Source organism: Numenius arquata, chromosome 8 (assembly GCF_964106895.1).
Source record: "Numenius arquata chromosome 8, bNumArq3.hap1.1, whole genome shotgun sequence".
Lineage (NCBI taxonomy): Eukaryota > Metazoa > Chordata > Aves > Charadriiformes > Scolopacidae > Numenius > Numenius arquata.
The window spans coordinates 56,149,030-56,176,570 of record NC_133583.1 but is presented as its reverse complement, the minus strand read 5'-3'; the positions used below and the strand labels follow the sequence as shown (position 1 = coordinate 56,176,570).

Here is a 27,541-nt window from a genome sequence, read left to right as displayed (position 1 = left end):
TGCTCCAAGCACAGCAGTATTCACTAACCTATTGGGTCTCTGAGTGGGGCCCTGCCTTGGCAGTATGACTCCCCCAACACAAGTGGGCTGCTGTGTGTTTGTGTCTCAGGGCTGGGTGGGGGATAGGGAAGGAGTTGGGGACTCTCAAGGGCTTACTTCGATGCTTCTTTCCTTGCTCATTTTCTTTTGCAAAATGACGTGTGTTCACAGGCATGTACAGTGGTTCCAGCGCTAACCATAACGGTCCCTCACCAGGTATATTGCCACCTCCTCATGACATCCCTTCAAGACACCATCCACTCGACTCTACCCTTTCCAGTCCACATCACCATCAGTCGCCGCTGGAGAGTGCCAGGGAAGGGTATGTGTATGAAACATGCTTGGCCTCTGTCTGCCATGATAATGATTGATTAATTATTTTACTTTGCATGGATGCTGTTCGAATGAAAAACACTGGCTCAAACTAAGCAATTTTGTTTGGTTTAGAATCACAGAATAATTCAGTTTTGAAGGCACCTCAGTAGGTCACGTCATCATCCCCTGTGCAAAGCACAGAAAACTTTGACATTACTGTCAGGTTGCTCAGGGCCACATCCTTGTCTTGAACAAAACACACTGAGATTTTTTTCTTCATTGAATGCAATTGCCTTTAGATATTTATTTTTTTTTTAATTCTTGCTTGATGACTTCACTTTGGATAAGTGAGAGAACTTTGCTCAGCTAAAGTGAGAAACCTCTCAAAGGGTAAAAACCCAAACTATGACTCACTCAGGAATAAGGCAGTGTTTGCCTTAGTAAGACTTACTTTGTGTCAGAGCAGCGGGCTTTCTCACTTCCTTGCTCTCTGATAAGATTTTCTGTAATACATCTCTCAGCAGCAGGCATTAACCAGTGAGATACCAATCAGAGAAGAGTGTATTATCACACTGATTGTACAGATTGCATTGCTACAGTATGGATTGCATTGCATTGCTACAGTATCTGATACTTGTAAAGCAATGTTTGCTCAAGGATCTCATAACATCTTCTCAACCGTAAAGAATCTCTGAAAGCCACAAAATTCTGCTCAGAATTTTTTTTGTGTGTCTAGACTCATGCAAATTAAACATCAAACTTAGTTTTTCTTCCCAGCGCTTTGGAAAGGGAGGGGACTCTGATTTTGCTTTACTGATGGGAACTTGGGATACAGAGAGATTAAGAGGTTTTTTTCTTCTAAAAATATGTTGCAATTCTTTAGTAAATACAGCAATTGAATGTAGAGCTTTTCCGTTCTAGTCCGGTGACTGATCCGACTCTTCTTTCATATGGGGAAAGGAAAGCCCAGTAAGTTTTAAATTGTATGCTTTAAGCAAAGGGCAGAAGGCAGAGTGTAAGTGGCATGGAAAGGGCACAGTAATGAAAATTACACCTGGAGCAGTTGAAGAACAATCTGATTAAGGAAATTCAATTAGGAACAAATTACTCAATTTTTTTTTTTTTTTCTTAATTGGGGAATGAACGCTGTAGCAAGGTTAGCTAATCCACGAGCTATTCTTTCCCTGCTGAATGGAGCTACTTGAGCCTAGAGGAGTAGGATCCTCTCCTCTCACTGCTGCCCAGTGCGCTGCTCAGCTGTTTCCTCTTTGAGTGCATTCTAGGATGGGCGTCCTAGGGGAGTTAAGGCAAAAACTCCCACAAACGAAATAAACTAAGGATATACTACAGGAAGGATTTATTTCTAAGGCACTTCATGTAATGTTAGTGTTAATAAGAAATGAAAGCAAAGACTTGACCAGAATGAGGGCAATAGACAGTATTCCAGTTTGAGTGGTCTGGAGCTCCCAGATGAGTTCTCCTTGCTACCCCTCATGTCTCCATTCCAGAGCACAGCACTTCCCAGCAGAAACGCGGTGCTGAGTGAACCCAGTTTCTCTCTGAGCTCCTTCTACAGACATTCTGATCTTTTGCTCAGGCCAAAGTTTACATCAGAATTGTCTCTGCTGTTTTCAGTTCTAGTGGAACAAGTATTCTTTCTCAGAGGAGACCGGTGCCGATTGATTATCTCGGTGCTTATATACTTAAGTAATGTAAAGTCTTTGCAGCAACACCATAGTTAATATCCTATGACAAAATGTAAGAGCGAGATGATAACAGATTTCTAACCATGAACCAAACTTCAGGAAATGGAGCGTGGAATGTATTTTTGAATAGTTATTTCAAAACAGGGTATCTAGTTTCATGACATAATTACTTGGAATTTTTCAGCATCTCAAATACCATTTTCTAAACTCAAAATAATCTGTATTCAGTACTGTCATATGCAGTCCAAGATCCTTTTGCAGTATTTTGTTTATGCTTACATTATTAATGACTGCTGAAATAAAGCCCATACATGACATTTTAATTGCATGTACAGAAACTTAGTGTGAACTAATAGTCCTTGAATTTCATTTAACACACTTTTGTTTAAAGCATTCATCCATTTAACTGGGTAAAATCACTTAATAATCTAATGCTTGGAGCCATTGAATTATAGAACTGTTACACTTTTGCCACTTCATAGCAGTATGCCATTACTCATATAAAATATATATGGTTTACAATAGGAAAGAAACACCTAACACTACCTTTCTTCATATGAACTGCTCCAGCTTTCTGGCACACATATAATGTTTTGCCTCATTTGTCAGCTGTCTCAGCATTAATGTTTAAGTAAATGCAAAGAATTTCTATACTGTGAATCAGTACGATGACAAGACCGGGTTGCATAGTTTAAGTCTGTGGAATGAACCAAATGATTACTATCAAGAAGTCTAATTACTGAGTCATCAAATATGCAAGATGCCAAAAACTACATGATGCAGAGTACAAATAGTCTACTCAAGTTTGACATAAGATTCAGAATTTGATTTAAAGGCTTTTTCTTTTTTTTTAAAAAAAGCTCTATGTTATACCATCCTTTGCCAAAGTCAATACCAAGTGCAGCAGTCAATTTTCCCAAATGGTTTGCTAAGACATTTAAATAGTTTGACAAAATTATCTAATTCACTTGAAAATGTTCTAACAAAATCTGACTTCATTACCAAATGTATTTATACTGGCTTTATACAATAGGGAGAGTATTTCTTCAAGTTCTGTATGAAGTGTATGCTCGACCAAAAAATTTCACTTATATTGATATTAATTAAACTAAAAAGTGTGTGACTGAGAAATGTTTTGGCATACAGAAAGTGCGCTTGTCATGATCCAGGTTTAAATATATATTTATATTTTATTTCAGGTAGCAAAGTGGTATTTTAGCATTTCTTGTAGCATATGCCATGTATAATGTCTAACTCAGTTTCATTTTGCCCATTGCAAAAATAGTCTGTTTTGATTTGTAGCAGTATGAAGACAGAAAAACAGCTTTTAGTATTTAATCTTATGTGGATTTTGCACTTGGCTTTCTTTCCGCTATTTTTAAACTGTTATTATCTAAGTCATCTAAAAATGTAGTTGGTTTCATTTGTAAACTATCTCCGTAAATTCCAGTTGAAAATATTAAAGTGTGATAAATTACCAGCTTAAATGAAACTGATGTGACTAAAGTTAAGTGAGTTTGAGTGGTGGCACCAAGTTAGGGATTTGCACCAATTTAGCTTAATGACCTAACAAGGTCACTTTGTAGGATCTGAACACGGTCCCTCTATATGTGACTGTGAGGCCCTCTGTCACTTGTGTCACCCATAACAAAAAGCACTTATGTTCTTAAAAGAAGCTGGGGGTACTGACAAATAATAACTTTATTGGGAAGGTGACACGTCTCCAAGGGAAAGGAAAGTGAAACTAGTGTTCTATATTCCTGTGGTAATTTAGGTCATTTCTGCTCTGTAAACAGAACACTAAATGAAGAACTACTGGGATTAAGACATCTGTGGTGTCCATAGGTGATGATTAATGAGAACTCTGAATCCAGTCTTGTGAGCCTTTAACATAAAGGATTAAGTAATCAGGGTTAGAGGAAGGAGCTTACACAACTCTCTTTTGCCCAGGTTTCTCACCAGCTAACTGCAACCAGCTCAAACCATGTTCCAGACCCCCATGAAGAGCCACTTACCCGTTCAAAATCACAAGAAACAGGACTTAAAATCAATCACGTGAAAAGAAACATTTTAGTCAGGCTGCTTAAGAATTTTTGTTTGCTTGCTTCTTAGCATCTGTTAATTCAAATACTACAGACCTCTATTAAAAATTTAGTGCTTCATTTCTCTCTACCTAAAATAGCACAAGGTACACAGAGCCTCCCTTCTTGCTCAACCAGGGAACACTAGATTTGAAATTCCTGATGCTTTGAAGGTTGGAAACAAATACGTAGGGTAAAATCTTGTGTGCTGGATTTTTATTTGTACTACTACCCTGCCATACTTTGGCAATATGGGACCGTACGCCAGCTCCTACCCACATTTCAGCCCTCTTACACACATTGCCAGGATCCTGTCAGGTGCCTCCACTTCAAAGAAGAATCTGGCCCGGTCCCCCTGACAGCTGGCAGTGAGCTGAGGAGCTGGGAGAGAACACCCCCCAACAACCCCACATCTCTGCTCCTGGGGGTTGATTTGGCTTCAGCTTTGCTGGTAGGTGATGATGGCATACAAAGGGTCTGGTGGGTGCTTCCTCATCAGATGGGACCAGACTCAAATTACGGCTGTAAGAGTTTCACTGTTGTTTGCAAGCAGATAGTTTTCTGGAGCGTGACTGTTTCTGGGATAAACTTTAAGAAATTGCCCCCAAACCAGTAAATGAAATGGGGGATATTCTTTTCTAACTCCTTTGACTGCCAGAATCCATGTCCAGATAGGAAAACACATTTGTGTAGCTAATTATCATTACTTTCAGTGACAATTAGGTGTCTAACTACTTCTGTCTAATTTTTATTAATCTTTAAGTTTGTGAGCTCACATAAATAAATTGAGTAGTGACTGGCATGTTGCTAGAGTCTTTGTAGGAAACCAGCTTTTACTCTCTAGAAGTACTCTGGAGAACCAAATACCTACAGTTTTTGTAACACTTCCTAGGACCAAGGAGATACATCATTCATTCCTTGTGGATTCCACTGGAGAATACTCTCCATTTATAATAGAATACACAAGTCAGTGTTTTAGTCTTTCTTTCAAAAGCACTAAAACCAATAACAAGAAACAGATATCTCTGACAGCTGAAAACATTTTCAATGGAGGAAGCCAAGAACCCATCATAATTTATCTCAGTGTTATGGATCTGAGCACGCAAAAGGGGCATCAGTACATCTGTCCAAAGAAAGAACAATGTACAGGTGCGGAGATGAGGTTCATGTAACAAAGAAAATCAGTAATTAAAAGCATCTGGTTTCAAATCCCAAGTCATTTATCTCATTGTAGAAAATGTGATCAGAATTCATTTATAATCATGTCCAGATAGGCTTATACAGTTTTTTCCCCCCTTAAAGCAAAATTAGCATTAGCATAGGCTTACTTCAACAAGACATGGTTAAGAATAACTTAGTGGTTAATCATGGGGTAAAATATTGTTTGGCCATCAGCAGAAATAGGAGGGCATGTGTTTCATTTGTATTTCTAAAAGGGCGGGATTGACATTCATGAGAGAGCCTTCATCAGTGCATCTCAAAGTACATGCTGTGTTGCCTGCCCAGAGGAGACACTGTGAGAAAAACTATCTTAGAGTAAGAAATAAGAGAATTACAGGAAGGTGGGAGGTTAAAGGAGTTGGTCAGCGTAACTCAGGAACCATTTAAGATGGATTCAGCTGCAGCTCTTCTGCATTATATTAATGATTTTAGCATTTACTGGTTTTAGCTATAGTTAAATTTATGCTAAACCTCTGTAAAGCTGCTTTTTTCTTTTTTTTTTTTAATTTTGTTTTGCTTTTTACATGAAACTTCTGCAATTACATGTAAACCATATGCACCAAACACAATGATTTATCATGGTATAACAAATGATTAAGTTATCGTCACATCTCCCACTATTCAGTATAGTGCCTTTTAGACTGTAAACTTGAAGAAAGCAGGCATCAGGTACCTGGACAGAATCTACCTGCACCTGGGAGCATCTTGCTGCTTACTTGCCAGGGAATAATGATCTTGAATGACTAAAATAAGATAGATCAGTCAAGCGTGCAGTGCATGCTGGATAATACTGAGTAGACAGTATCTGTTTGATTGCATGTCTTTGTAATTGACTTCCTGGCAATCACTTGAACCTAAGGCAGTGCTCTTTATTTAAATATGTTTGAATACCTCTTTGACCACATTAATAAGGATTTTTTTTTTTTTACTTTTGAAAAATATTTTCCTGTTAGATTTTTAGCAAGAATAAGTTTTCAAATTTTCCTTACGTGTAGCACCTTCCACTGTAGTGATTAATCAGCTTCATTTCAAGGGAGATTATTCAACAAACTCTATAAATAAAGATGTCTTTTAGACTGGCACAGTTCCCATAATGATCACTATAATTAAAATTGGACATAGCAGGTCAGAACAAGTGTAGAGATATTCATTTAGCATAGAAAAAAATGTATCTGGGTGTGTTTGTGTGTTTGTGAAGGTGATGAAATGCATTACAAAATACTGAGTTATGTTTTATGCCCAATGTATGGGCGTAATGTGTATGATCGTGAGTATTTCAGTAAGTTGCTCTGTACCTGAAGGGAAGACCCACACAGAAAGCCTTTGAGTGTACCAGGAAAGGACTCCTTTGACTCCTCTGTAATTTTGAGCCTGAAGCTATTTTCGTATCACTGTTGATTGGTATTATTAAAAATAATCCAAAACAATTAAATAACCTAAGACTCTTCAGTCACTATAAAGGTCCCATGGATGTTGTTCTCCATAATGTTTATGAAGCTCCTCTTACTCCTCATAGCTAACTGCCTCCTGCACTCATTGTACAGGCACTTGTCACTGCTCGGAGTGTGGGTGAGTGAAGATGCAGAACTGGATTAAACTAATCCAAAGCAGTATTCTGAAATAAAAATAGCATATTTATCTAGAAGATAGGAGAAGGCTGACATTGCCTCATTCCTACTTCAAAGATGTTACACATGGAGGTGTGTCACCCAACGCATTAGTAGCAGAGCCCGAGTCTCTTCACAGCAGACGGCGACTCGAGCTGGCCACCAGCACACCGAGAAAAGAGAAAACTGAAACACAGCATTGTATCTTGCAGTCACGGAGCAGAGACTGAGGCCTTGTAAGAAGGGCAGTGTGTCACAGCCCAGGAACTTGTTTGCTCATTGTTTATAGATAAAGGTAATAAAACACAGTGATGCCCAGCAAGGTGATGTGCAATGAAGGATTTGTTATATATCAGGGAGAGGGGGGAAGAGGAGAAAGGAAGAAAGAGGCAGAGAAGGAAAAGATTCCTTGCATTCCAGAAATGTAGCCAGAGGCACCTGGCAGTGATTAGTGCAAAGGTTCACCAAACTTCAGATACGAGTCCGTCTCAAAAAAAAAAAAAAAGTAAAAAAAAAAAGAAGTGAACGGTATAACTGTTTCCTGAGCATGTGCTGACAGAAATTCCCGTAGGGCAAGACCCAGAACAGAAACACGTGGCAAGAGATTGGGCGCTATCCAGAGACCAGATTAGCAGAGCTTTACACATCATTTTTAATATTATGGGAAGAGATGAAAATCAGTGTTAACTTTTTTTTTTCCATTAAAAAACAAAAAATCTCCAGGTCCTGGAAGTGAATTGGACTTTCTCACAATATAAGTAACTATAATGCTTGGGGGAGAGATTTTATGAATGAAATGGTTGGCATGCTGGAGTTTATGGTAGAACCTGGTTTCATGGAAAATCTCAGCTTTTGTAACTCGCTGCAACACTGTATGAGCCACTTAAGATAAAACATGGAGCTTCTTTGCTTTGGACTTCCCTGGTGCTTTATTATATACTTTTCTTCATATTAATATGAGTTAAACATAATTCTTAAAGTCAAGACTGTTTGATATGGTGATATGCTATGCATGAGAATTGTATTACAGAATGGTCTTACAACCCCAAGTATACAAAAAATTGTTTGAGATAAAGGACAGATGTTTTTCAGTCTGGATTTGGTCCTACTTCCACTGAACTCAATGGGATATGGGTTGAGGTTCTTTGTCTTGCTGAGGAATCTGCCAATCAAGCCATCACATCATAAAAAAAGCCAAAACCCCAGACAGTTTTCATATTGGAAACATCCCTATCTTAGATATTTCTATTTTGCGGTTATACTTCATTCCCAGTTATTATTCAAGAATCTTATTTTAAATTTATTTTCATTATTTTTCAATTTTCAATTCCATTCAATATTTACTATTAAGTATACCGTGTGTAGTTTTTGACAGTCAAGAGATGATGAACTAGAGCATGAAAAAGCTAATCTTAAACTAGATCAAAATCTGGCTTTACAGTTTCTTACTCTTGAGCTAATTTGTCCAGGAACTGCTTTTGAACAAAGATGGGCTAAAGCAAAGTGTAAAAGTTTCTTACTCAGACTAAGTACTGTGGATGAATATAGGAAACATACATCTTGACAGTTCAGAAAAATCAATGTCGATAATGTATTAATTTTTTGGTTCATTATGTTGCGGTAATATTGGAAGAAGACATTTGGTATGCATTGTAAAAATACACAAATGCTTACACACCACTGCCTACTTTGGGAGGCTGAAAGTGGAGGCAGGATAAATAATTCTAAAACAAGGTAATGGTAATTGTAGCCTGTTAGATGTCTTTTCTACAGATCACTGCTAACTCATGGCATATCTAGATAGTTCCCTCACACAGGCCTTACTTAGAATTTAATATGAACTTTCACCATCCAAAATATATTGTTAAAACATGATCACAAGAATATTTATGTAGAAGTCTGGGATTCTACAGATTCTACTGGGATTTCTGTTTGAGATTCCTAAAGGTATGTACTCTGTAAAATGAGAGAGAAGACAGATTAATATCTTCTATGTCTTGACTTGTAATTTTCTTTTTTTAAAAAATCCTTCTGTTAAGATAGAGATTTCCGAGTGTTCTCATTGATGTGACAGATGCTTTGCCTCAGAGGTGAGGAATTAGCGGGTTGTCTATGTCTAACATTTGGTTTAATGACTCTTAATGGGTAGTAGCCCATCTGACTTGAGAGCTTCCCTTAGGAAGGGCTGTGGAGCTGAGCATTTTAAGACAGTGTTTAGCATGGAGCAGAAATGTGTGCAGTATCATAGACAAGGTACATTACCAAATTAGGATCAGTTCTTCCAATAGTTTTCAGTCGGTTGTGTGGATGAAGGTATTACATAAACAAGATCTTTCTGATTAGTCCTTTTACTTAATTGTCTACTGATGGATTCTCAGGAGAGGAATGCATTAGCTTTGCAATTCCACCTGAAATCACAGGTCCCTCAAGACTAGTATTATGTCTTCAGCGCCATCCTACACATGGTGCTTCAAAGGGAATGTGAAAAAACCCGCAATACCTGGTCAATCATACGAAGTTGTATGATGAGTGAAGAGAGAGGAGAATTCCTCTCTGCCTCCTTGGCCGATCAGTTTACATCCTGAAGCACAAGATTTGATTACCCCTCGCTTAGCATGGAAATGTTGGTTTTGGCCATTAAATTATTCAGTCCCTTTTAAAAAACTAGGTATTTTGTTTGATTCTGTGACTTCCTGTGGCTATGAATGAAACAGGCTGGGGCATGCATGCTGTGTGAGCAAAATGTTCCTTTTGTTTTAAACTGACCTGCTTCCCTCTGTGGTGCATGCCCTGTTGCTCCCATGTCTTGGACAGGGTGGAGAGGAGGCTGGCTCCTCCATTGCACCCTTGTAATCTGAAAAACTGTGTTTTAAATTCTCTTCTTTCATTGGCATACTTCTAGTTTTGGCAGTTTTACTTTGTAAAAAAAAACCTGTCTTACTATGCTAGTGTATCTTCAGCTGTTTTTAACTCCCACAATACCTTAATGCATCAAAACTGAATACAGCTCTTCTGGTTTTCCCACTATGTAATATATGGTCATTAATAAGTAGATTCTATAGTTCCCTTTCTGTTATTATCACTGCTCCAGAAAGTTGCACGTTATTCCTACAACAGTGCTGTTCCCAAAAGATACTGTAAGTTTAAAACCAGTCAACAGATGCAGGGAACAGAGACCCTTTTGGTGCATATGTCTCTGTATGAGAGGGATTGAGAAACACCTACAGTCATTAGGTCTGAAGTCACCAAAATGAATCTTCAGGGGAAAAAGCTTTCCTACTTGCATCATATATTACATACAGCAAGGGTTTTAGCAATAACAGTTTCATTGGTAGGCAACTGGAAATCTGGAATCAGAGGGGGTTTGCTAAGAACTTCATTAGTGTCTGTAGCAGATAATGGCTAGGAGTAAGGTAAATGCATGGTTGAGAGGTTACCTTTCACGTAAGGGTCATACAGTTTCTGATAATGGAATAGTAAAAACTTTGCAGTGGGTTAATTTGTTGTTTGAGTTACAAAGTGTTTTACCATCAAGCATCCTTGTAAGACAGGGTAGATTATACCAACAGCCAGACTACATCAGTAGTGCAAGTTCTGTAAGAACTGTTGATTCTCCTTAGCTTTGTCACAAGGTTAGGGAGATAGCAAAAAGATTTATGCTCCTGAACAGAAATATTCAGTATAGCCAGGAGCCCTCAAATGTAATGAATTAAGGAAGAATAAGGATTTTTTTACATGTGTGTGAGAGTATTTATTTATCTCTCTATATAGCTATATATAGGCACAGATATATTTTAAAAGGCCCCAAAAGGACCTGCAAATTTACTGAATTATGCAAGTTACAATTAAAGTAAAATATATGGTATATATTTATTATTAATGTCCAAACCAAAGCAAACTGTGGTTGTAGACAGTATTAACAGGAAATGTCCAGGCTATTAGTTATTGAAACATATATGCCTGAGCTGCTGCCTGGGAATTTTTAATGTATCCAGCTGAGTTCCTGCAATAAGCAGTTTAGTGTTTCTTCTTCCATACAGAAGGCATCTCCTTTTAAGCTCTTTTCTGTTGCTAATGCATTATCTATTTAATTTGTATCAGGAATGATTCCTCCTCTCTTTTAACAACCTGAGTATCACAGCAACCTAATTAGTAGGGAAATATTCAGGAGAGAATTAAAAACACGGCACTGGGAATTGGACAGTTAGCTGATGAAAAAACTCCCCTTGAGCGTGCCAGAGCACATTCACACATGCATACACACACACAAAATAGTATTTTAGGGATCAGCTCGAGCTGTAGGCACTGTGATGACCATTTTAAGGAAACAAATCCCCATGTTGGCCGCTTATACTGGGAAAGCCAGATTTTTCTCCCGAGCAAAGCTCCTCCCTAGCTAAAAACTGTGCCTTAACTTACGGGAAATACGTTAAATTCCCTGTTTGGGAGAGACTGAGCAGAATGTAGTAGATTTTACAGTGACCTGCTCAACTGTGCGAAACTCCGTTCACACAGAGGAGACAGTGATGGTCAAGTGTTATCCAGAGCTTCCAGGGTTTCAGCTCAGGTTCCTGTACTGCAAGCTGCTAGGATACTGGCTGCCCGCACACAGCTATGTTTGCTGAGCTCCAGCATGGTGACAGCGGTGCCGAGGGGGAGAAGCGAGCTGGCAGCTCGGCTCACCCAGCTGGAGCATGGCCCCGCACACCTCCACACCCCACGTGGAAGCTCTCCTGCTCCTAACCAGCTATTTCAAAGGCACAAACGCTATCACAACTGGTGAGCTCGCACACAGGAAAACCAGAGCTCTCACAGAATGCAAAAGAGTGTAAATGGGGAGAAAGCGCTGCTTTAAAAATAACAATCATAGAATCATAGAATGGTTTGGATTGGAAGGGACCTTAAAGATCATCTAGTTCCAACCCCCCTGCCATGGGCAGGGACACCTCCCACTAGAGCAGGTTGCTCAAAGCCCCGTCCAGCCTGGCCTTGAACACCTCCAGGGATGGGGCATCCACAGCTTCTCCGGGCAGCCTGTTCCAGTGTCTCAAATTGACAAATTCTTCTCACATGGTTAAGATTTAAGTAGCCTCTTGAATTAGTTAAACTGGGTAAGGAAGCTGGGATTTTCAGTATTCCCACAGCTGGACACCTTAAATGTACCATTTTTGTTTGGCATGGAACATATTTGCAGAGAATTTAAAAATGCGATTACTGGACCATCCTAACAAAGCACTCGACAGAGAGCAGTCCAGCAGGCCTCTATGGGGTGCTGCATTTCCCAGCAGTAGCCAGGAGAAGACATTTCAAGAAAAGGCAGAGGAAACCCAACACAGGCAGTTGCAGAGTCCTCGCTCACCAGAAGTATTTTCCTCCCTCATTCAGAGTGGTTTCTGGCTCATCCAGTCCTTGGAGTTTTTAGTACATCTTTTGTTTCTCTTTTAAATGTGTGTGTGGTCATTATCCATATAAATGTCACTATCATGATCTCTTTTAGCTATTATCTTTCCAGTGAAAACAACTGCAATCTTTTAAATCTCCTTTCAGATAGAAGCATTTCCAGGCTTCTAATAGCGTTTCTGGCACGTTGAGGACAATGTCTCCATGTGTGCCATTTGAAGGGGCTGGTGACCATTTTGTAATTTGTGGTTGTGCTTTGCTGGCGCTCCCTTGCAGCCTCAGAAGAGACTGTTTTCTGCAGGTCCCAGCAGATCATGTCAGCCCCATCTTCACGCAAAAGCTCACCACAGACATGCATTCAAGAGCATTTGCAGAAGATACGACTTGTAGCAGGGCTGCGCGACAGCTCATTTGTGTTAAACGATCTCTTTACTGAGACCTTTGAGGAAAAACTACTGTCACATGGGAGCTGACCTTGGCGTTTAGCTGCTTCTTAGCAAATAAACTCGGTATTTTTCCTTGAGCTTCTGCTCTTCAGCAGTTCAGACTCCAGAGAGCATTTTCTGTCTCTGCCCTGAAGAGGGCACAGGTCACCCCTGCAATCCCCGCGTCCCTTTTTGCCACCTATGCAGCCCCAGGCCTTTCCCCTCGGGTAGGGCAAGGGCCATCCCAGTTCTGGTGCTGAGCGCTTTTTAATATGCACTTAAAAAAAAAAACCCGATAATATTTTTTTTCTTTGCATGTTGGTTCTTAAAATTTGACTTTAGTCCTCTTCATTTTACCTATTGCTGCTCATCACTTATTGGAGGGGTGTTATCTTTCTCACAAAAAAATTATTTTCCAGTTCTTACGTATTTGGCTTGAAAATATCCTTGCCTTCACCCATTTAACAATACTGGTTTATTTCTTCAGTCTAGTTCGGGGATATTCAGAGTTTCTGTGGTTTGTATTATATGCCTTATTTTCCTGCTTTGGGAGATGGAATTATTTCAACGTAGGATGGGCTTTGACTGGTTGATTTATTTAAGCCCCTTTTAATAGAGTGTCACTATGACAGCTTTTGGCAGTGTTCCTCTGCCTCTCATGTTAAATTTGATTAAGCTGTTGTCACCATTAAGTCACAGTTCATCTATATTTACCTCTTGAATGCTCCCATGTAGTGCTTAGCCCTAAGTCAAGCATAGCCTCCCTCCCCAAGTTTAATCCTAACTGCTCCAAGAAGCAGTGATGTAAACTGGCAAGGAGCTGCTATTGCAAATCATGGTTTATGGTGTTTGAACAGCGTGTGCAGTGGTAGAGGAAGACACAGTGAGAGATTTAATTTGGTTTTTAGTTGATTCTTTGTATGCCTGCAATGGTTTGTGCTCAATATGTTTTTTCCAGTTACGTGACATGTATTATAACCTGCAGAGGTATTTTTATTTCTACACCTCAGGACCTGTAGCTGTGTTTTTCTAGTCTCTGGAGGTTCTATTGCTGCTCAAAGAGCCACTTCTGTTTAACAAAAGCTCCAGAGGGAACAGAGAGTATATGGTGAGCATGAAGTCCATGCAGTCCACACATTTGACAGTGTAGCACTGGGCTATGGAGCAAAAGGCCATTTGTCAAAGCTGCCGTAGGAGGGCAAAAGATCCAGCTTCTATCTATTTACTGATTTACAGAGTTAGTTTAATCTGGCTCTAAGAGGCTTGTACGTGGATGGCCAGGTTTTTGGTCCCATCTTCTGTGCTGTGCCATCTTCCTGGCTGTAAATGGCTGAAAGACAGTTCTCTGGCAAAGGGTTTGTCCCTTCTGGGCCAGCTGCTGTGCCACCCCTTGGTGGAATGGTTGTGTTGTGGCAGGGACAAAGCACTCGTTTCTCTGCTCCACTGGTGGCAGAGGATGCCCAGGGACTGCGTACAAGTGGGTTAGTGAGGCTCCTCAGCTGCTCCCGCTCCTTGTGGGAGTGTTGGGTCAGGGTCTGTTCCCCGAGTAGGACTGCCCCAGCGCTCCTGTGCTGGCCCCAGTCCCAGATGTCTGGGGGGAATTTTCCATCTCTCAGGTACAACCACTTCTCGGTCTTGCACTGAGTGCTGCCGCCACAAGCAAACACTTAATCAGGCTCTTTCTTTGAGAGGACGGTACCATCTGTTGCACTGAAACTAATGCTTTTCTGTTTCTTGGCTGCAACTGGGGTGTGAAGCTTTACCCTGTTACAGCTATGAAGGCACTTAAACAATTTACTTGCATTTACTCACTCTAACTAAGTTTTCCACTTCTGTTTTCTGGACATGTATTTCATGTATCATGGAATTTTAAATTTATACTGAGCTGTGTTTAAGTTGCTTCCTGAGGAGTGGTGTCGTTTTGATCCTGTCATTATGGCTAGTACAGGAAGTCAGTGTAAAGGAACAGAAATCCTTTTCTAACTTCCTTTCCTCCTAATGGATACCTGAAAGCAGCACTGCATTGTTATCTTTTTTTTTTTTTTACAATATAATTTCTATCTGGAAAACAAGCGTTTCTATAGTTTGGCCATTATGGAAATAGAGTATTTCATTTCCCCATATTGTGATGTGATATGTGAAGTTTTTTTGTATTTTCTTTTTCTAGGCTTGCTCCCAACATAATTTCTCCACTTGTCAGCCCCCTGAAAGCATTAGTTCCACCTTCCCTATTGCAGAAACATGGCTCTCCATCATCACACAGCCAGTCACCAAATGGGCAGCAATTTTCTGGAATACCAAACAAACCATACGCTCAGTTTCAAAACCAGTCTGTACAGCAGGGATCTCAAGGTAACTCTTCCCTCTTTGTTCTTGTTGCTGTTTTTTGAACTTTTCTAATTCCTAGTTGGGGAGAAAGAATTTATTTCAGTTTTTGCATTTTTGACCAATATTTGTCTTACTAACGGATTGACAAGATTTTAATGGGAGCTCCGATTTTTAAAGTGGCTTGATAAATATACAGAGAAAAATCTTCAGATCAGCTTATGCTGTGGTAAGTTATCATAATGGGGAAATCTATCACAACAGCAGATTTATTGCATTTATTCAGGTATGTCAGTAGATGGCTAGTAGCTATGCACCTCATTTGACTGGTCATCCAGCCTTCCATCAGCTTGGAGAGAGTGACCCTGCCAAAGCAAGAGCCATCTAGTCCCAAAACACATGGGCTGAAGCACACCTTGGCAATGTCCTGCTCAGTCCACTGACAGTGATGCACTAGACATGAGCTTAGACAAAGAAAAAATATTTTGCTATTTATTATTTCGAAGTTTGGCATCTGTATTGTTTTATACAATAATATGCAAAGGCACTCTGTACAATTATAGTGTGCCAGTGTGATTTGAGGACAGGAATGGGAGCAGCTAAGCAGCTGTCCTACTGCTTAATTTAAAACATTTTTTAATTACTCAGCTTTTTTATTCGGGAGCTTATTTACCTATTCCAGAGTTCTGCTGTGGGAACTAATTAATGTTTCTGCAATTTTTGAGGTATAAATTAGCAAGAGATATTATTATCACAGATTCTTCCAGTAACAGGAACTTGCATATTTAAGGAACATGTTATATAATCCAGATGGTATGCTGCTTAAGTGTGGTAAATATTCACAATAAAGAAGTGTGCAGGACATCTGTCTGCTTGCAAGTATAACCAAGCATATAAGTTTATACAGGCAGATAACCAGCTTTTTGAAACTGGTTTCACAGCTGTACTGTCATTTTTTATAAGGTCATTTTTTGGCTGGCAAAGTATCACGTGATCAATTTACCGGTGGGCAAAATAGGATTTTTGCTTTCTCTCAAATATATGCTAAGGCTTGGTCTGAAGCACAGGAGCTGAACACAAACCCAGTAAGCAATTCACAGCTGTAATGAATGGAGTTCAGTATCGCAACGGTTCCCTCTGCCCTTCATTCTCTGAGGACTATTTTTGCTCCTTGGTTGGACTGACTTAGTCTGAAAAAGGTAAAGCGTATTTTATCAAATGATTTGTGCTGAAGGAAAAACTAACTCAACCTGATGCTCAACAGATTATTCAATTTAAAAAGATTAACTCTGTGAGGGAAAAGTGGCAGATTTATGATAGCATATAATGATATATGATTATGTTACTATAATGAGCTAAATAACTACAAACCACAAGAGGAAAGTTTAGCAGCTCATTACTATGGCAGAAACAAATGCATAGACAGAACAAGTTTTGAACCACTTAAATAAATTGACTTTATTCCTTAAGAAAACCACAGTTCCTTTTGAATGAATTGTTGCTTTCTAAGCGTTATGTCGTGTGGTTTTAAAAAAGCAATAATTTTCCACTTTGGCCAAATGTTGAAGTATTATTATAAATTCATTATGGAAATGGTCATTCAAAAATCAATTTTGATTAGCAGCCTTTGAAAGCAATTGATCTGTAACCTGTACTTAGCTGTACTTGCTCTACATCTTTTTTGCATCTCAGTTCGTTAATAGCACATTTTTCTAATGGAATCTGTAGTAATTTGGGAGATTTGAATTTTTGCTGAAAAAAGAAACACTATGTAAGTCTAGCTGTAGAACTAGGCATCTGTATGGAAACATAGAAACATTGTGGAGCTGAAATTTTTAGAAGACAGCAAGCTTTGTCAAGCTGGTAGCAGAAATATTGATAATGAAAGAATAAGCTGACATTATTTATATGTTTAAACCTAGTTGTAGTAAGATCACATGGAAATTATTACATGCTGAAAGAGTTCTGCAGGCAGTGGAATCCTGTAGTTATTTATACCTGACATGATTTCTTGTCAGAAATTTTATGGAATTTGAAAAGCTGAGATTTATTTGCACATACATGTAAATGACATGACATAACAAGATGGCATTTAATAGGCATATTCCAATTATTTGCTCATTACATCACTCATTTTAAAGCTGCTTGAAGTTTTCTGGGCCATGTGTTAGAGAACCAGAGGCAGCCAGTGCACTGTGTGAAGTGGCTAACTGCAGCTTTTCTGTCACAAATTATTTCAAAGCAAAATTTTAACTAAATGTTATGTTTGGAACACGGTTTATTCCTTTATTAACTGTTATATTTCTACATCTACTGTACATAAAACATTTTATAGTGATCATTTAAACTGACAGGACATTTAGTAAATTCTTCACTTGAAAATTAACCTCAGAAAATGTTTGATTTAAATCAAAACTGAAGGAAAACCTGAAATCCAAGTGGAAAAAAAAATATTGGTGAAGCTCTTGTTGCCAAATTGGTGCTACACTCTTGCTCTCCTAGAAGGAGCAGGGATGTTTGCACCAGACAATCCTTTTTGCTTACTCCATATTTTAACCACTGAAGGGAGTCTTTTTTAAGAACTTGTAAAAAAAGCTCCATGTTTAATTTACTCTAATCAGCCATATGTGGTTGTTAATTGAACCACTGGTTATGGGACTTTAATTACATCTTAATTTCTAATACTTTCTGTGTAAAGCATTAAAAAAAATCTAGAGGAACCACAACTAAATGGCATGAACCAAAAGCACCCTTGTTTCATACTGCACATCTTAAAAATGAATAAATGCAGTAAAGCTCTGACTTGTATTGCACATGCAAATCAAACATTGTATTGCCTGCAAGCAACAAGTTTCATTTCCTGTGGTTGTGTAAAATGAATGAAACCTTATCTGGCAAGAGCACCCGTTGTTACAAAAGCCCTTGTGGTTGCTTTAACTCACATGGCCTTTCTGTCTCTTGTCTAATTATTTTGGTTTTCGGGAACACTTAGCATTTAAACAAGCTGGCAATTTTCCCTTTTTAATAGCGTAAAAGATGCATGAGGCTCAGATCCTCTGGAACAGACTGACTGCCCTCTTGAGCCATGCCAGGCTACTGAAGGCCACCAGCAAGAGCCAGCCTACCTGGTACCAAAAGAAACTCTCCAATTGTGCCTCTGAAGCAGCGGGTGGGAATACAGAAAGTTTATAAAAAGTCATTAAAAAAATCTTACTGACATAGCAACTCACTGATCCTGCAGTCCTTCAACCTGAAGGTGTGCAATTTCAGTCACTCTTTAAGATTCATTCCCACCTTCCAGGATTAACAGTCACATGGCTATATTGTGAAATACAGCTTTTAATACTGCAAGCACGATTCTTCTCACCCAAGTACTGTTTTGTGCCCAGTTTAAGGGCAGGGAACATCACCAAATTCTTCCCATACACCCTAGTAGTGGAACTGCAGATCAGATTCACCAGCTGCAACTGCAGTTTTTAGTGTTTCAGATGTAAGGCCAGAGTCCTCCCAGATAAACTGCTGCCAGTGTCACCCCACATGAAACTTCCATGCTGTCATGTGAGAGGTTGTTCTTAAGATGAGTCGTGTGAAAACACAGAAGAGAAATACAAGTGCTTACTGACGGGTCTCCGACCAAGCAGTGATCTGTCTGGTGCAAGATCCCTGCATAAGGGATAAAGGAGGCACCATCTAACTCAGGTATCTTCTCAGTGCTCTTGTCTATGCAGAAGAGCTGTCTTGAGTCTCCAACTCTTTCTCACCTTTTGCAATTGCAAAAGCTATTGGGAGTTCCTACCTTTTTCCTTCACCTGTAGTACTCAAGGAAGCAGCTACCTTTTAGTCCACTCCTCCCATAGCCATCCCTCTGCCTTTTTCCACACGCATAGAATGCATTAAAGCCTCTGTCCCTTTCTTATAGGGTTCCACTGTTTCATCATTTCACAGAAGAGTTAAAAGTCCCATTTTTGGTGTCATGGTTTGTTTTACCTGACCAGTGTTCCTGCTGCAACCTCTCTCTTCCTCACTCCGTCTTTTTCTTTAGTTTGCTACTCGCATTTATCATGTCTGCACACACATTAGAACAGGAATGGTGTATTTCTCTGTATTTTCTTTGGGAAGCACTTAGCAGAAATTTGGTCGGGGTGAATACAACAATGCAATAACACTAGTATTTTCCTACATTGTGTCTCTTCATTGGATAGTTCCAGTAACACTTTTTGCACTGCTCTTCACATGCTGAGGGATAGATACTGCAATCCAAAGGAGCATTTGATTGCTTATGGTAGTTCTTTTCCAGACTTCTGATTCAGAGGCAGTTCTCTGCCTCAGGTATTTTTTCCTGAGCAACTCGACAGTGTAACTTAAAACAATTTAAAAGAAATCTTTACCCATAGGCCTTGAGAAAACCCTGGATCCAACTAGTTTCAATCCAGTTCTGTCATGCTTGGCTGTTCTCTGATTTTCTAAGCCACTGTGCCAGCTCTGTAGATTATAAAGATATTTAATTGATTTAACAAAGGAAAGCCTGGGAGCATGACGAAAGGGCAGCAATTACAGAGACAGAGAAAATACACGTCATGCCTTCCCTAGCAGTGATGTGTATAGCAGACATTCTGGAAAAGGTTCAGTTTTTTCTCTCGCAATGGATATTAAGTGCTCTCTGCAAAGTTATACCTCATCTGACGCCAAGTGTCTCATTTTTTTTCACTGCTCATCTCAAAAGGATGTATTTTTAGAAGGCTTACAGCAAGGAGTTAATGTTTTGTAAACAGAAAAGTCAGGATAATTATCAAAAGCCAAAGCAATAAAGCACTGTACCTAAAACCACATCAAAAGATGGTTTTGCTGCCTCTCATAAGAGCTCTTTGGTTTTTTCAGCCAGGCTCTCCAGGCAGTAAATAGAGGTGGCTGTGTATTTATTCTGAGGAAGGACATGCATCATTTAATACTTGGCTTTCCAAATTTCTGGGCCGCCTTCTACATAGGAGCAAATATGAACAGCTTTGGTACAGTGTGCATAGTGTCTTTATCTAATATAGTCATCCATTAGTACTTCACCAATCATGGATATCAACAATTTAGGTATTTTGTGGTGGAGGATCATAGGTTTTCAAGAAATGAATCATCTAATCCTTGCAGATTCTGCCAAAACACATATTAAACTGTGAAACTTCAGAGCAAATCTTTCACCACTCGATGAGTTCACTGCATTTCTACTAAAGAATTGGCTCACTTTGCCTTATTTATTACCACCTTAGAAAACATGACCAGAATGAACAGACAGACCCTGAGTTTTGCCTGGTATTATTTACTTGGTCAAACTTTGGTAGTAAAGGGAAAATCTAGAAAAAGACAGGAGATCTTTCTTAACAGGAAAAAGCTTATACACTGCATGATCTGTAAGGGACAAATTCCATGCTGTACAGCACCCAGGCGCTCTGGTGATAGGCACAGGTATTTCATTTCTAAACAAACAGACTGAATAGCTGCACAACTGGCCCAGCAAGTCAAGTTTTCCACTGGTGAGTGGAGCTGTGCTGATTTCTCAGCTGAAGATCCTTAGGAAATGTTTCAGTCTGAGTAAAACTGAGGGAAGAAAGACAACAGCTCCATTTTTTTCCTAGCAATTAGAGGAATATCCTGATGGCACATTCTACTTGATTGACTTCAGTCACATATAAAGGAAAGAGCATCATTTCAGAAGGGACTTTCAGAGAAGGTAGGAAAAGGGATCGTTAATATGAATGTGCAATTACTGTGCGATGTGCCTGGAATCAGGAAGAGGTTGTTGAGGCAGGAGGAAGGAAGAGAATTAAATCAGGCTATGGTTGGTGTAAATCTTATGGCATGCTTTGAGGTCATCCTTATGGGAGCAAGTAACATTTTCTTTTAGGATGCTGGCACAAACTTGTAAGTTGTAAAATTCCTTCCTCAGCAATTCATTTGTCCTTTACTGTTAAATGTCTTCTTTTGTTGGTACAATTTATTTACTACTCCTGCTGGCAAAACCCAAACTGCTGGTTAGTTGGTAATACAATACTTTAAAAAAAAAGCAGTAGATAAGACATATAGGGTATGCGTGGGACAAAAGTAAAACATGCCCCAAAAGCAGAATGACCGAGGCAGCCGAACACCATACAGATTTATCTCGCCACTTTTCAGAAGCTAGAAAAGCCTCTAGCTGAACTCAATCTGGAGTCAGTCCTGTACCTCTAGTTCAATTTTACTTGCAGACTATAGCCCCCTGTGTTCAGTGCAAGGAGTTTCATTTAAATAAGAGCAGTCTGAGAAAGGAGAGGTTTAAGGTACTCTTAAAGGTATTTGGAATAAATAGCTCTGTCTCCAGCAGTGCATAACACACACTGGATGGGAAAAGACTTTAGTCAACTGAAAACAACGCAGTGCTGTTCATTTAAATATTGCATTATTGTATTTAAATTGAAAGTAATTCATGATAGACACATTCCCTTAGGAGCTGAGCATCCTGGACCTGATCCAGTGGAGTACTTACTACTTAGCTTTGAACACAAGTGGACTGTTGACTGCATTCAACTGATCTATTGCTTGAAATGAAGCACATCCTTGAGATTTTTGCTTGATGGGGATCACAGTCCACAGCACCTTGTGGGACCAACTCTGATGTAGCTTTTATATTATTACCCCTTATAGAATAGCATGATCATTTTTCCATAGTTAAAACTGATGAACTAAAAACCCCCACAATAGTACTGAAATACAGTGACAGAAATGGAGCTAATACCATTGCAGTAGTGTTAAAATGTGTGTGTAATATCTGTTTTCAGGTTACCAAGGCAGCTTTCACTCAATACAAAACTGTTTCCACTATGGAGACTGCTACAGAACAATGGACCAGGCTGTCACCAGTGATGTGCTAACAGGGGAATCCCATTGCTTTAATCCTCTGAGACAGAATGGCTATCACATACTCAATGCACCTTTAGCTTCAACAGGTAATTTAATGCGCCTATAAAGAATTATTCATATGATATTTATAGCAGGAGGGGAAACGAACAAATTCTATAGTCAATGTTATTACAAAAATATGTTTGCATAAAAAATTCAGTCACTGAAAGTCATTTGCATCTCTAAAAAACCCAGAAGGAAAGCAAATTTGTTTTCTTTAATTGTCCTGCATCTGACTGATGGACAAATTTTCCTTTTGTTTTACTGGATGTCGTAGGCAACACATACCTTCATGAGCGCTGACAAACAAGACACTTCCCACATCTATTGTGTGGGCTATTCATTGTACATCTCTTCAGGTATGTGCAGGCAGGTTTTATAATCAGATTAAAGTTGAGAAGATAGTTAACACAACTCTGAAGCAAATAGCAGCAGAGGACTTCCTGTCCATGGAAGAATAAAAGGATGGCTTTGTTTTGCAATACTGATGTTTACAAAATGGAAAGGCACTGCTTTTTATAAAATCAGCTAAAAATATTAGTTTCCTTTTCATTCAGGAGTTCCTTTGTGTTTGTGCTGTTGCACATTTATGGCAATTGTATTCTCCCATTTAGCTACATATTTGCATAACATAAAATTTGCAACAAGTTATTATAGCTAGATTACTATAATACTTCAATATTAAAGTATTAATTTTTATAAAGTATTTTTTCCTACTTTTAAAACCACAATTAAGAATTGTCAGAATTACTGAAATCAAACAAAATGTGAGTATTGTCAGAGCCACGAAACACTACCATTTACTGCAATCTTTACTTACGTATCTCCAAGAAATTTTTCTTCATGTCTGAATTCAGGAGGGCATCTTGGTTAAGGACAATAGTGAAAACATATGTTTAAATGCTTTTTGAAATGGGGCCGGAGTCAGACCACAAAATTAGAGTTGACTTTCCTGTTTGTTTTGTATTAAAGGAGACTCTGTTCAGAGAGAGCGTGCATGTATTTCTCTGTTGTTCCACACTAGAAAGTCTATGCATCAGTAACAAACACAAGGGAAAAGCCTAAGATGAAGTTTCAACTTCAGCTTTGAATTCTTTTGTATAATTCATAAGTTTGATGTTACTAAAACATAGGTTTTTCATGTTAACAAGAAATTTCAAGTTTAGATTGACAGCCTGCAATATTTAAAGAACAGACTAAATAAACTTTCCAAAGAAATTGTAGGAGCAAAGAATAATACTATGGCAAGACACCAATTTCAACAACAGTTGATTTTTCTGTCTGGGGCTAAACTATTATGAAATGTTTCTGTGTAATATTTTTGTTTTTAGAGTGGTTATTGAGGTATGCAAATACTTAAAAGGCTGAAACATAAATATATATTAAATATATAAATCTTATCTCATCTTTTTGTGTGTAAAATAGAACCATTCAGGTTTGCAAGATTCATCAAGGCTATACATTAATTTTTTTTAGGCTTTTATAGCACCATTAATATTAAATGAGATCTCATCTCACAGGAATGCCAAATGTGACTGGCAAACAGCTGTTCCATGAATCACATTAACAGTCAATAAATTTTTATTTTCTGTTCAGGACTTCGGATAGTTTACTCTATCTGGAATCTAATAATGATTTCTGGGGTGTATGCTTATCTTGGGTTTTGTCCATCTGTGGTTGTGTATCCACCCTGTATACAGGGCTCATCAAACAGAAATTAGCATAACATAAACACTCACAAAACTTCTCAAAATACTGGTCACTCCACTTGGACCAACACAGCACAGGGCAGATAAACAGGCCAAGTTCATCTTCCAGAGACTTTGGACATACACTGCATGCCAGATTTCTGCAGACAGCAGAATTTGACCTGTAAACTAACAGTAAATTAATACGTCATAGGAAAATGCAGAAATGTAAATAAGTAGATAATTTGGTCTCAAATAATAAAAACATACCTCATAGTAAAATACCTATAATTAAATTCTAAGGAGTAAGCCGACGGTTCTTTCTGAAATCAGGACTGGCTGTATGAGACTACAAGATCTGGCATTACTGGTGGTGGCGTGGTGCTGCACAGCCTGGAGGCCTCAGTTAAGCGTGGTGCAGCATTTGATGCAGCCATATCTGGACACATTTTCCTGCAGAGTTAGGCAGGCTGAAGAGATGCGAGAAAGGCAGGATGAAGAGAAGGAAGAGCTCATTTTCCAGATGAGGAACTGAGGCACAGAAAAACAGTCATTTCGCAATGGCTCCACAGAGCTCCTCTGTCAAGCAGAGAATGGAGCCAGGTCCCAGTGCTTTAACCATGAGGATCAGCCACCCACACATTGACTTGCAATTCACACGAATGCAATTTTTAAGAGATTTCTTTTCTACATCAGGCACTTAGTCTACAGGTCTGTCTTAACTAGAAGAATCTTGTTCCATGTATTGTCTCAGCTGACTTAATGCTGATGATGATTAATAAAATTGTGGTCGGTGGGCTGAGTGCACAGAGAGACACTTTTCTAAAGACCCAAATTGTTAAAGACCCTGTACCAGGTGGTACAGGGTGAAACAGAATATGTATGTTAAAGGATGGACATGAGGGGTCAATGTTTCATGCAGTAGTTTGGGGAGGGGGTAGTGGGTGGGTTATAAAACTGTTGAAGATAACTTGGGAAGTTGCGCAGCCCCAGGCAGACAGCAGGGCCGTGGGGCAGATAAGGAGGGTATGGTTGGTGTGAGGAGAAGTGCGGGCACAGGGACAAATGCAGAAAGAAGAAGGGCACAGCAAGGGGTGAACACAGCAGGGGGAAGTAAGGAAAGAGCTGGACTGCGGTAAAATGTGTATGTGCATGTGAGCCTTGACTGGCCAGCTGCAAAAGCAGGTTATAGTGGGGCACAATAGGCAATTTTCATGTCCTTTAGGGTAGGCAATAAACTTTTTTTTCAGACTCCCTGGCACTCCAGCTGCCAAAGCACCTGGTAGCAGGCAAACCTATTCCTTTCCACAGGGACAGACAGCTCAGGGACAGTTCTAACAGCTGTGGAAGTTTTGCATTTTAAAAGGATAAGGACAAAGAAATTCCCCACCATAGTGACTTTCTGGTAGCCTGGCAAGCACCAGCCAGCTCAGGCAGATGAGGAGACAGCAGCATGGTGGGCTTTGATGGGCTGAGGACAATGCGGTGCACAGCTCCTTCCTCATGTCCTGTGAGCCTGACCTGACCCAGACATGCTTCCACAGACTTCATTTCTGCAGCATGTGCGGATCCAATAAATGTAGAATCCAGATTTCTTCTGGATCTTAACAGCAGCTGGGAGACACATGGAACATTTTTCCTAAGTGCCATTAAAAGGAAAAACACAGAAAACAAGAGGACTGCATCACTTTTAGTGCACACTTAACTAGGATCCTTGCCCACTCATTGTTTTGACATCCTATTCAGATAATGACTGTAAAGTCCCAAGAGAGTCATACTCTGATACTTGCACTGCACTTGCAAATGGGTAGCTTTCCGCAGAAATGAATGGGAGCTTCATCTACTGTGACACAAATGCCCATGGAGATTAGTTTGTGTATCTCCTGGGTAAGGCTTTGATGGTAAATCCTATTGTCTTTTCATTAACACTGTGCTGTACTGTATAAACCCAGGCCTCAAACCATGCTTCCTTCCTTATATGTACTCTACTAAATCATGTCCATGCAACTTGTCACACTTTCAGGCTATGATGCAATCTCTGAAGCACAGTGTGTATCTGAAGACATGGTCTCCAATGGAACTGATGAAAATGGATTCTTCCAAAACGGTGCCTTTGATCACTGCTTGAATCACATTCCTTCCATCTACACAGATACCTAAGGGCAGTGCTGACCTTGTTTCCTTTATTATACCTATAACTGTGTATGTAATAACAAAGGTGTTGTTCAAGTACTTTTATTTAGTCTGTATCCCTATATGTGCTCATTTAAATAAACACCTCACATTTACCAAACCATTTTATACATGAATAGTCTGTATAAGATAATATTGGAAACTGTTCCTTTGCTGTGGCACTTTGAAATTCATGCATTAAGGGAATGAGGAGCATTTCAAGCAGCTTGTTTTGTAAGTTCTCTCAGTAAAGTGTAAATGTAAGTTATATAATAAACTTGTAAAGAAGGTTTTCTTTTTCCTGAAAAGTATGTTTCAATTTGAGAATGTTGTTCCCTTTAATCAGTTTTCATTTAACTCATTCGTCAATTCTTATCTTTTTTTTTTTTTGCCTTTTTTTTAACTAAAAGGATTTTTTTAATCACAGACCTCATGTACATAAAGATCTTCATTTGCTCAGCTGGTTTTATATTTTCAGTTTTACAAGAAAGCATTAAAAACTGGAAACAAGTGTACTGTCATTTCTTAACATCATCAGTGTCCTTGATAAATCCCAATATTACATTCTTAAGATGCCCGTGAGTGATTTAAACAAAGCAGTGACATTTCAGTAACTGTGAAATTAAAGCAGCCCAAGTGTACATTAAGAAAACCAAGGGGCCTGCAGACTTTTAGTGAAAGTGTGAGAAGCCATCTAGCGTGGGGTGGCACCATGGGCTGGCTTCCTGGTGCTGCACCCCTGCTGGACCTGCAGCATCTCCCAGCCTTCCTTCTGCCCCTGCCATGGTGGGTACATCAGCATATACAGCCATCCCAGCAGCATAGGGGAAAATTAAATGGAGCTCGGTTGGCTTTTTGCTTCCACAAGTAAATGTACGGACTCCTCCCACATGAGACCTGTGGCACATTCACACTGCACAAACACCGAGTGTGGGCAGGTTGTCTCATTTCTCCATTCACAAGACCCCGGCAGCCACTATGAACTCTCCGCTTCAGACACGCTGTAGAGAAAAGCAGGATGCCTTTGGAGGGCTTTCCTCCATCCAAAGCACTTGTAATCAGCGGCTTCCAGAGGTCACCTGCAATATCTCGATTCCCTGTCACTGTGGCTGTGGCTCCACTGGGCTGCATTTCCCAGGCTAGTCATGATTCCTGGGAGAGACAGGCATCCTGCAAGTGAACAGGCATTTCCAATGTGTGCCAATGCAGGCATGGTAGACATGAGCTCCTGAAAATGTCCCATGGTGGTTTGGGAGAACAATAAGGAAAAACTAACTAAAAAACCCTTGTTCTCATTTGCAAACCATTGCTAGTTGGGCTTAATAAGGCACCCTAGGAGCAATGCATGGTTATCTGACAGGCTCTATTCTGTCTGATACACAAACCCCAACCTCAGGAAATGCTGCTGTCCCGCAGGTGTGGGTACAGCCTCACAAAGGAAAACGATGGGCTGGCAGTTTGGGTTAAAGGAAGATGTGCCATGTCCCTGGGAAGATATTCAGAGTTAATATCAACTTTGCTCTTGTAATATAAATGGAAACAAATGACAATAAATGTCCTAGCTGCCCTTGGCAGTGTCCAGGTGTGACTAGCTGTGCCTCCTGCAACCGATGCTGGAGGGCTTGAGCTTGGCCACAG

General features: G+C 39.5%; 1 protein-coding gene across 1 annotated transcript in view; it reads left to right on the top strand.

Annotated features, from left to right (window-relative positions):
- The window catches only part of GLIS1 (GLIS family zinc finger 1), a 204,763-nt gene extending 178,872 nt beyond the window's left edge, over positions 1 to 25,891 (top strand). The window contains exons 8-11 of the mRNA XM_074152086.1: positions 211 to 361; positions 14,962 to 15,146; positions 21,923 to 22,090; positions 25,755 to 25,891. Coding sequence (XP_074008187.1) covers positions 211 to 361; positions 14,962 to 15,146; positions 21,923 to 22,090; positions 25,755 to 25,891 — 641 coding nt within the window. The remainder of the gene's footprint in view (positions 1 to 210; positions 362 to 14,961; positions 15,147 to 21,922; positions 22,091 to 25,754) is intronic.
- Positions 25,892 to 27,541: the final 1,650 nt, after the last annotated feature.